The sequence below is a fragment of the Oryx dammah genome, unplaced genomic scaffold, assembly GCF_014754425.2.
Source record: "Oryx dammah isolate SB20612 unplaced genomic scaffold, SCBI_Odam_1.1 HiC_scaffold_7, whole genome shotgun sequence".
NCBI lineage: Eukaryota > Metazoa > Chordata > Mammalia > Artiodactyla > Bovidae > Oryx > Oryx dammah.
Genome location: NW_024070191.1, coordinates 30,066,779 through 30,078,118, shown reverse-complemented (window position 1 = coordinate 30,078,118; position 11,340 = coordinate 30,066,779). Strand labels below are relative to the sequence as shown.

The window sequence follows — 11,340 nt, the reverse complement described above, 5'->3', positions numbered from 1 at the left end:
TAACTTATAGCCAGTCTTCTGCATACATGGTCCCTCTGCATTTGAGGGTTCAATCATGGATCCTCTAGCATTGTAGTATTTACTACTGAAAAAAAAAATCCATGTATTAAGGGGGGCCTGCAGAGTACAAACCCATATTATTCAAGGATCAACTCTATTAGCTATAAGTAAGCTAAAGAGGACTTAGAGTAACAGGAGAAGGGACTTCCCCTGTGGTCCAGTGGTTAGGACTTCACCTTCCTGTGCAGGGGTGCAGGTCTCATCCCTGGTCGGGGAGCTGAGATCCCACATGTTCTGAGGCCAAAAAACCAAATCATAGAACAGAAGCAGTATTGTCACAAATTCAATAGAGACTTGAAACTGTTTAAAAAAGTAAAGTATAGAGCAGAGTGGGCATAGGTTACATGTACATATTGTGCCGTCTGCTGTATGCTCTTGAGCATCTGTAGGCTTTGACTGATATCCTTGGGGGTTCTGGAACCACTCCCATAGTGAGGGACAGCTGTAAAATGAACACTCTAAAACACTGGTCCCCAGCCTTTTGGCACCATGGACCAGTTTCATGGAAGACAGTTTTTCCACAGACGGAGAGTGGAGGGGGAGAGATGGTTCAGGTTGCAACGCCAGAGATGGGGAGCGGCAGAGGGAGCTTTGATCGCTTGTCTGCTGCTCACCTTCTGCTGTACGGCCTGTTTCCTAACAGTCCATGGCCCAGGGGTTGGGGACCACTGTTCTAGAACATCTCTGTTCAGAACCAGACCCAGCCAGAGACAGCTGGAGATGTGTTCAGGCATTACACTATTTCTAGAACAGTTACTTTGTGTCCAGAGAGTTTGATATGATTATCTCCTTTTAAAGGTAGTTTCTTGGCCAAGGTCATACATCCAGAGAATGGCAGACTCCAATCACTCCCCAGCCTTTGCTGATCTTATACACATTTTGTTGACTGCTCTCCATACGGGCTCTCTAAAGTAAGACAAAAGCTAGCACTCACTGTTGCTTACTAAGTACTATGTAACGTGCTAAGGGCTTTACCTGTATTTTTTTTTTTTTCCATTTAATCCTCAGACACTGGAAAGACTCTAAATTTCTATGATCATCCTTGTATTAGAAATAAAGTAGAAATATGAACTGTCTTGTGTGCATGGGTGCTAAGTCACTTCAGTTGTGTCTGATTCTTTGCAACCCTATGGACTATAGGCCACCCAGCTCCTCTGTCCATGGGATTCTCCAGGCAAGAATACTGGGGTGAATTGCTATGCCCTCCTCCAAGGGATCTTCCTGAGCCAGGGATGGAAAGTGCAGCTCCTGCATTGCAGGCAGATTCCTTAACTCTAAGCCACTGGGGAAGCCCATTAAGTGTCTTGCCTGAGTGAGTTAGTGAGTGAAAGTCACTCAGTCCTGTCTGACTCTTTGCAATCCCATGGACTGTAGCCTGCCAGGCTCCTCTGTCCACGAAATTCTCCAGGCTAAATCAATGCTAAATGGTAAATGGAGAATTTGAACCTAGACTCTGTTATTATTGAGTAAATGCTAAATAAGTCTTTTAAATGAATGAGTAATCCCTATCAGAATAAGTTTGAAATTCTAACAAATGTTGGCTGCATAGAACATACCTAGATTAGCCCAAAGTAGCTTAATCCACTCAGAATTGGTTCTTAACTAGATAATACATTAAAAAATTTTTGAAGAGTTTAAAATTTTATAAAACTATTCAAAATAATTGTTAGCAATTAAACTTTTAATAATTTATAAAAATTAATTATAACAGTTCAAATTGATCTATTAAGTTCCCATCAGAACGAGCTAGTTACATATGGACCTTTGTGTCAGTCCACACCGCCTTTATCTAGTTAAAATGTGTTCTGACCAACTCAAAGCTGGATTTATTTGCTGTAACGATTTCAAATAATTCTGACATTGTTGCTGGTTCTAATCATGGGCTTCCCTGGTGGCTCAGCAGTAAATTCTGCCTGCAATGCAGGAGATTAAGGAGGCATGGGTTTGATCCCTGGGTCAGGGATTCTGTGAAGGAGGGCATAGCAACACACTCCAGTATTCCTGCTGGGAAAATCCCATGGACAGAGGAGCCTGGTGGTCTACAGTTCTTGGGGTCACAAAGAGTCAGACACAACTGAAACCACTAAGCAATTAGGAACAACTGAAACAATTAGTACCTAATCGTACTAATTTACCTAGATTAAGGTAATTAGAATCAACTATGATTCCACCAGTAACTTAAAAACATTTTAATTAGCTTTAAAGTGCTGTCTACCTTAAAGTGGTCAGAAAGGATAGCTGAAACAACTCACAGCCACTTGGTGACTATCACACCCATTCCTGTTAGACCCATAAGACCCCCAAAAGTTGAGGAGATGTTACCTATACTCCTCTCAGAGCTCTGTCATATACACTAGATCCATTGTACACATAAAGATTTTCAGAAATCTAGAGAACATTTTATTCTATAAATTTCCAATGTAATTTTGGGGACAAAACCTGTTATCTGTGAAATGGTTTAAAGAACCAAGTTTTAGAAAGCACTGGTTTAAGCCAATTTTTGACCTTTTCATTGACAACCAACTCATTGAAGTAGATTGGAAACCATCTTTCAGTAAATCATACTGTTGAAAAAGGCTCCAACCAGTTGTAAGTAGTTATTAAATTCTTGGGAACTTTCAGCATTTTAACAGCTTATTGAGCAGAGGCATAATAATACATCTTTTGTTACCTGAACATTATTGACTGGAGATATTTCAATATTCACATATATAACAAATCGCCAGCCACAGGCATTAGTTTCTGCAAAAATCCCCCGGTCAATAATGTGTTAAAAACCATTCAAAACAGATTCAGTCAGTCAAGATGTATTTGAAGTGTACAACATTACTTATGTTCTTAACATTTTCCCATGGAGAGGCAGAACATTCTCTAGTGTCTGTAAAAAATAATGCAAGCATTTTAAGGAATAATGGAAATGGTATCCCAGTTAGGGTGTGGCAGGTATCTTAAGACTGTATAAAATATAATCCCAAGGGTGGTGGTGTGTGTGTGTGTTGATGTGGTCTAGAAATATTTAGGAGAGCATCTCAAAAAAAAAAAAATCATCTCATCTTTGCTTCCATGTGCCTCATTTTATCTTCTTGAGGGCAGGAGACATTAGGTTCAACATATTAATTAGGTTCAATATACTGGAAATTGTCCTCGATATGGAAGGCATTCCAGCCCCAGCATGGATGTGTCAGGAAGTGTGTAGAAGGGATTCTCATTGACAGTTCAAAGTTCCACTCGTGGAATATCCTAAAATGTCAATAAAAGACTCTTTATTCATAAATAACTGATATGCAGGAATTTATGTCTGTACATTTATCTTGAAAAGTCTGTAACCATCCAGTTTTTTTGCAAACTACATAAAACATCCAAACCGTCCATTTTTGTTCAATACAATATAACACAGCTGTTTGGCATTACCAAATATATATGTATATATATTTATAGATATGTACATGTGCTGAAAAAGAAGCCAGTGCAGCCTTTTCTAAGAAGTCCATCCAAGTATTTACTGTACAACATTCAGAATTTACACTGATAATACAAGGCACAAAAAGTGTGGTATGAAGCCAAGGCCATGCTTTATTCAAACTCTCCCCTCTGGCTTGTTCACTCCTTCAGCTTCATGTCAAATTAAGTATTCAGTTCTGCTTTTTTTTTTCCGGCTTTGAACACATCAAATGAATGTTGAGAGTGGAATGGGTTTGAGATATGAGTCATCTGAAAGAACCACCCTCCCCACCCTGACACACACACACACACATATGTGCACACACACTTTCCCAAAATAAACAGAACAAAATGAAATCTGTTTTAAAATTTCTTCCATACAGAAGTGGAGGTAAACCATTACTTATATATATCTTTTTTCCTTTTTGTTTTTTCAGTTTGAGTCAGGAAGAATTAGCCAGTTTTCCTCTTACTGCTTATATTTGCAATATTTCTAGGTTGAGACTTACTGGATTGCATGCACCAATCAGATACAGTTCTGAAGAATGGGAAACATTAAGTTGGCCTTTATTCCAGTTTAGAAAAGGAGGAAACTGTTTTCCTGACCGGAAAATTTTCACAGATGGAGTGTTTCCCACCTTCTTACAGAGAAGTTTTGAATGAGAGTGGTCAACATAATTTAGGACAGACCTTGGAAGGTGTTTCCGATTGAAATATTTTAGTCACCCTCTGATGAGGCTTAAATGAAAGTCTCCTGGTAAGAGGTGACTTCCCCTTAAGTATCATCAGAGCTGCTAATGGAGGAATACTGGAATTATTAGATCTATTTCTGGTTCTAATATCTGTTTCAGTAATGGGGTCAGAAGGCATGATATTCTGTCCACAAATTCTCAAATATCACCTTTCCTTTTCATGATTCAACAGAACCACAGTCACGTTTCGACCTACTCTCTATATCCAATTTTAATGGGATTATGTAATTTGTCCAATTTAGGAATTTAGATGTAAATAATGCTTCAGATAGGGAAATACTTTTGGCAGGTGAGCACAATTTGAAGCCAAAGGACATTTTCATTATTATCATGCCTTGCATAAAATGATTTAACACACATTTCCATTCATGCAAAGAACTACATTATCAAATTTAGTGATATAGTTTCTCATTTAACTTTTTGGGGAAAAAAAAAGTAAACCTTGCCAAACTCAATATTAGGGATGGGGGAGGAACTTTTGCATCTCTGGCCTAAACATGAAGCTTACTGCCTTTTTAATCTTTGGGTTCAGATGGAGGGTGGGTTCCAAGACATGGAGTTTACTGTCACTGACTTAGGCCCACCTCATGAGGACATTCCAAATCCATGATCTTCACTGCAAAAGGAAAAATCAAAGTAGCTGCTTCAGAAACCACAATTATTCTATGTGAGTTAAATTTCCTACTTCAGATCACAGTACTACACACTAGTGACTAACAGCCAGGTCTGATTTCCATCCCCTTCTCTTTCTTGAAAAAATAACAGCATACGAATTGCTTTCTCGGTTTTGTTGACAAGCCTGGAACTGGGGATGTGAGGAGTCCACGGTAGACACTGGCTCTCCTAGAATTGCTTTTGCAAAAACACCACATGCTGTCAACACAGCCAAACAGCTTTATAACCGCAGCTTTTGAAAGAAGTTTGGAAAGTAAAAACACAAACTATGCAGCACACCTAAGATTAGTAACATTTTCACTTTGTGACATTTGACAAAATACATTTTTGCTTGTAGTTCAGGAAAGTTCTATGCAGACAAAACAGTGGAAACGGCAGAAACAGTGGCCATTCAGCGTTTGGCTAAAGCATCAATTTTTGTAAATACAGCACTATGGCAACTAACACCAAAGGGATCATAGAATGTGTCACTATCTGTAGGACAATATTTTGTTCTCCCATTTGCTGTGGACGTCACCTCTGGTCCAGTCAATGGGAGTTACCAAGGATTCAGAACTCTGCAATGTTTCATGAGGGGAATTAATGAAAATGGGCCGCACAGTGGGCCAGAAAAGCCGTTTCTCAGCTCCTTCATAGTTCCTGTGACCTTCACGGATCTGGAGAAAAGACCCCCTGAGAGAACTTCACCTTTAACACATCTGACTCAACACCTTTACAGGGGGATTAAGAAATCGAAGGGAAGATGGCAAAAAAAACCCAAAGCATATCAAAAGATTCTGTAACACTTTGAAATTCACAGGTAGATTGGTCAGATGTTTGCAAAGTGGACAACACCATCTTCAACCAGTTCTATTCTTTTTAATATTCTCTTATCAATCCCGATGGTGAGAATTTCTACCAAGGGAAACTGTTATAATACATCCAGAACTTTTAATCCAAAGAGAACCCTGTTTAGTGATTTGACTTCATAACTTCTCTCAAAGTCAACTGAAAAGAAAATAACAGGGACTGTGGCAAAGGAGAACACTTGCAGTTGGAAATAAAAATAACAGAAAAGAGAGAAGTTCCCCTCTTTCAAGAGAACTGTCAATTCCTATTTATCTCTTACAAAAAGGCCAATAAAATTTTTGTGGGAGTACATCTGAGTTTTATGAGACTTCCTGCACTGGTAAATGAAGTTTGCATTTAAATCCATAGAGTGAGCTTCCTTTTGGCTTCAAGGATTTTTAATGTAAGCCTGGAAGACTGCACAAGCAATGCTCTAAAAACTGTAAATTACCTTTATGGGGCTGCAGTCTGGGGAAGCTGGGAAATGCAGCGTTTTGGTGGCTCCTTTTAAGTCATGTTTAAAGCTGGGCTATTAGATGCATTTGAGCATTGAAAGATTTGGCATTAAGTGGGCTATCCTGTAAAAATTTTAAGTCACCTACCAAGTATGAAAGACCACCTTTATTGTTTCATTTTGCTCTAGGACAGTAAGACTTTTGAGTGTAAGTGCTTAGACATAGGGAATCCCTTTCAAGAAAGGCAAGATGATAGTAAAGTATTAAAATCAAACCAGGGTTTAGGTTGCAGTGAATAACCACAAGTTCAAGCACCAGCAAAGTCTATCTGATGTGCAGTTTCATCCTCTTCTGCCACACACAAACACATCTTGGTCTGTAAATCTCAACAATATGGGTTCTCTTTGGAATTCTATTATGAAATACTGTGCAATCCTGACCTGCAATGGCCACAGAATCTCCTACTGTAGAAAACCTGTAGAAATCCTACATGGGATCCTGGAAGAAATGAGAAATGTAAAGAGGAAACAAAATGGATTGAAAGGTGGGTTTGAACTTTGGGCTGAAATTTGAGGTGAATTATGTTTTTTTTGCTTCCTTTATCACATTTATTTATAAAATTCAGGCCAAAAAAAAAAAAAAAAAAAGAAAATGGAGGAAATTCTAGACAGGAATTGATAATAAATTCTTATCTTAAAACAATCTAGATAGATCTAGGGAAAACATCGACATTTTCCATCTGTTTTAAAATATAAAAAATATCAAAAATCTAAAAAAGATCTCTGTGGATTCACAGAATAGATGAAACAATTAAAAGGCCAATTAGAAGAGAAGAGGAAAAATGGGTAGGATATTTAAAACAAAAATCATCCAAGACGGATAACAATATAAGCTCTACACTGTGTTTAAGTTCGCATTCAGCAGTTCAATGCAGATTCTTTCTGTATACCACCCATGCCAATCAACCCTCAGGTTTATTGTGGGAGACTGACACATCAATTTCCACTTCTATCTCAAATCATATCAGGGGTAGCAAATGATTTACACTTTTGCACTTTCTCTGTTTTGCTCCTAGAAGGAATAAACAACTTGAGTACACTAGCAAAAAAGTGTTTTCCTGATGGAGGTGTGGTATTTTGAAAATATGTTCAACAGTTCTAGGAGGACTTGTTCTATATAATATACCTTTGGTTCCTGAGAAAAGCAAGATGCTTTTGAATTTCATGTAGCAAAGCCTTCTATCAAATACAAGGGACCTTTGTACCACACATTCATTAGAGAAAATGGCCAACACATTAAAGAGTTCTTCAAAGCCTTATCCAGGGTATTGTAAATTCACCTTACTTTTGGTCGTTTTTCACTTAGGTGGATATTCATTTTTTTAAACATGGGATCTATGTTGTTTAAAAAATTGGCTGCATCTCTACTGCCAAGTATTTCCCATCTGCCCCATTCCCTATTTTTATTCTAATGGAGTCAACCGCTAGGTAGTGGGTTAATCTAGGTCCTTGACTTTGGCTGTCCTGATTCTGGACAGCTAATTAAAAGATCCACTAAATGAACAGGAGCAAATCTGTTCATCTTTAGTCTATCAGGACATTTTGTCAAAAATAATTAAACAGGATAAAAGATGGAGTGAAGTGTTAAGATGGGGGTCATGTATTATCTGTGGATTTCAATTCTCCACAATATTGTTGCCTTTCATTTCAAACATAGTATACTATGTTAATGGTCCTTAAAGAAAACATACTCAAGGAGGTTGAATTATTGGAGCATGGAGGCTCTCTGAACAACGTGTGTAGTTTGAGACATTGGTAGACGTATTCCTCATGTCTATGTAGTCGGATAACATTTAGAGCAAAGACCATTTGCTAATTTCTTAAGAGGCAAAACGAAGATGACCTATAGTCTCTATGGAGAGATTTTGTATGAACACAGTACCAAAAGGCTGGAAAATTCAAGAACTGGATTGTAAAGGACCCTGAAACCCCTCATCCCTTCATAACCACCATGGTGGGGAACTAAATGAATGCCTGCACCCTAGAATGACAGCTTGAGGCCTGTGGCATCTGCAGTTCATGTTTCCTCGGATCTGATTTGACCCCTCTCGTCTCTAAATCTGTGTGTAAACTGTGTTCTAATAGCTTTTGCAAGTTGAGTGGCTTGGCTGAGAATTAGAGATGGTTCTGTTGAGTTAAGCTAGAAAAAATAAATTCCCATACTGAAAAGTCTATGTTCCTTGAAACTTCTCCCCTAGTGTAAGGGGCAGAAAGAATGTGGATAGATTTGTCCTTGGAGAAAATGAAGGTGGGGTAGGTATGCTGCAAGACGAGCGTGTGGTCTCTCTTACCTCTCGACATATTAAGTGGCTGGGATAGATAGGGAATTGGTGCTGGTGTGGTGTACTCAGATTCGAAATTCTAAATGCCCTTCTTGACACCGTTGAAGTCTACAAATGAGTTGGCAACCCTGTCTCACTTCTAAAAGCCAGTTTACAATGATTGCCAACATCTCCCATGCCAGTTGGTTAGAAAACTCTTGACAGTCTAGCCAGCATCAGCTGGTCCTTTGGGGGCACATCATTAAAAATCTGTTTCAAAACATGCACTGATTTAATCTGTTTTCCCAGCTTTGCTACAACTCATCTTTCCCCACAGTTAGCTCACTTTATCCTTGTCACTCCAAATCTGAGCAGTCCCTCAAGTGTGAACCCAAGTATGGATTCAGAGGAGACTGTAGAACCGTCTTATGTTTAAGAGAGCTAGTACTTTTCCCTACCAAGATATTTTACCTATATCAAATTCAGTGTCTTCAATCAGGGATGTTGACTGATTATAAATGAAGGCTGAACTCCCCAATGCCACTGGGCAGAAAGCTGCCTCTTTCTTTCCCCTTGAAAGCAAATGTCCCAAAGCTGGCCATCACTATCTCAGGAGAGGAAGTGGACTAGAGTCCGTTTTGCCTGCTGTAGCTGAAGTCGGCTTCATCGAGCTGGGATTCCGTAATGTTTGAGAGTTTCGTGTGTGTCCTCCCAATCTCTTCAAGGGCACAGGCCAGGGAGTCAAGGTCACCATCGTGCTGATGACGAGCTTCCCACAGGTTCAAAATGACAGCAGACGGGCTACTTTGTGTAGCAAAATAAGACAAATTCCTAGACAGAATTGAAGAAACAAAATGACAAGGCAAAAATAAACAGAAATAAAGGAACATATACAATAGTTATAAGGGAATTAGAAATGAACTGTAAGAGCTATTATTTGACTAAAGAGCTCCATTAAAGTAGACCTGGGGATGGTCTAGTTTGTATCAGATCACTCAACTGAAACTGTGCTTTGGAGGGTTTCCAATGACCTTCTTATCCTGTAAGTGTCTTCTTGGTCCTCACCTTCCTTGAGTTGTGTGTGTGTGTATGAGCGTGTTTCTCTCTTGAACACTCTCTTAAAAAGCTCTGTTCCACTAGCTTATGTGATGATATAACCCCTATTTTTTTTTTTCCAAATTATCTAACACTTCTTTATGCCTCCCACAGTGAATATAAGGGCTGTCAAGATTTTATGTGTGATTCCTTGGGCTCATATACCAAATGGACTAGTTATCAACTCCAGTGGACAGTGTCTAAACCGGCACCTCCTGTCTTCTAGGTTAATGTAAGCTAGTGACAGACTTTCTAAATGACTGAGGGACTGCTCCAATTAGGTATCAGCCTTCCTCCGCAGACTCAGTGCATCAGAAATCAGTATAAGCTCCACACCTCCTACCGGCCCCCATTCTAGTAACAAATATTCTACCCATTAAAAAAGGAATCAGAAAAGCATCCCAGTAACGACAGCTATTCTTCTAATCTCTCACCCTAGGACATTGATTTTTGAGTCTTCTCTTTCTTTCTGACAAACTCAGCAGCTTCATTATTTATGCTCTATTGAATTTACAGTTGAATCACAGCAAACGCCTTCCAGCTCGTTAAAGCTCCAAACTCTCTAATATCTCCTGTTTGTTTCTTCAGTCATCAGGTATCTACTTGTTTTCACTGCCTGCCTTGGTCTGGCCTCATCCTAGCTATGGCTATATATTTATTTTCCCTCCATATTTTTTTTTCCTTTGAGCTATTAACGCTGACTGAGGTAACGCTTTTCTCCTTGTCTTCATCCAGTGAATTCTGTTGCTAGGAAATGCCCACTTTCCCTCTTTACCCTCTGTTTATGAACATCCTACACTCTTATAAGGCCCGGATTGTGCTGGGTTGGCCAGAAGGTTCATTCAGGTTTTTCAGTAACATCTTATAGACAATTCTCATCTCTTTGCTCAACATGATTTATTATTTTTCTCTTTATGCTTCTGCTTACATTTTCATGTGAGTAAAATTCATATATATATATGTATATATGCATATACATGTGTATACCATGTTTGTGAGCTCTGCCTTCTCAGTGTGATTGCAGACACTTGGAAGGGCCATAGATAATCATTTTCTGATTCTGCAACAACACTGATCGTAATACTGTGACAGGTATTTATTCAATATCTATCGACTGAGTAATTGATTGCTTGGAGCTTGTTTCAGATGATATGAGATTTTCAGTGAAAACAAATGATAACCTTTTGGACAATAACTTTGCTATGATGCAGACTGAGGCCACACAAAGGATTAAAGGTCACAGGTTTTCAGAGGCACTTTTACAGCAGGGATAGAAATGTCATGGTAAAATTCTGATGAATTGAAAAGATTTCCCAAAGTCAACGAAGATTTGCCTGTCTTGAAGATGGTATGACTTTCGATCATCAGACTCAGTGTGTAATCACAAAGTAGACTCCTATAGCCAAGAGCAGTTGGAAGAGAAGACAAGTTTTTACGGGCACATTATCATTTATAAGCAAAGCATGCACAGTGATTTTGAGTGAATAAAGTTCTATTTTGTTCAAAAGTCTTAAGAGACTACTTAAAGCTAGTTGATTGCCAAACAGCACAAATATCAGGGTATGACAGACACTTTCCAGTACATCTGAATCTTAGTTTGAGAGAGGGAGAAGCCCAGATTAAAAAATAATTCTACTTGCTTTTCCTTTTATCTTCTCTTTCCTTCCTTCTTCCTCCCACTGCCCTCCCCCCATAGTTGGCCCTGGAATCCAGT

General features: G+C 38.9%; 1 protein-coding gene across 1 annotated transcript in view; it reads right to left on the bottom strand.

The window, feature by feature from the left end:
* Positions 1-3,334: 3,334 nt before the first annotated feature.
* UNC5D (unc-5 netrin receptor D) overlaps positions 3,335-11,340 on the bottom strand; it is a 633,424-nt gene continuing 625,418 nt past the window's right edge. Inside the window, exon 17 of the mRNA XM_040242921.1 lies at positions 3,335-9,362. Coding sequence (XP_040098855.1) covers positions 9,158-9,362 — 205 coding nt within the window. The 3' untranslated portion in view covers positions 3,335-9,157. The remainder of the gene's footprint in view (positions 9,363-11,340) is intronic.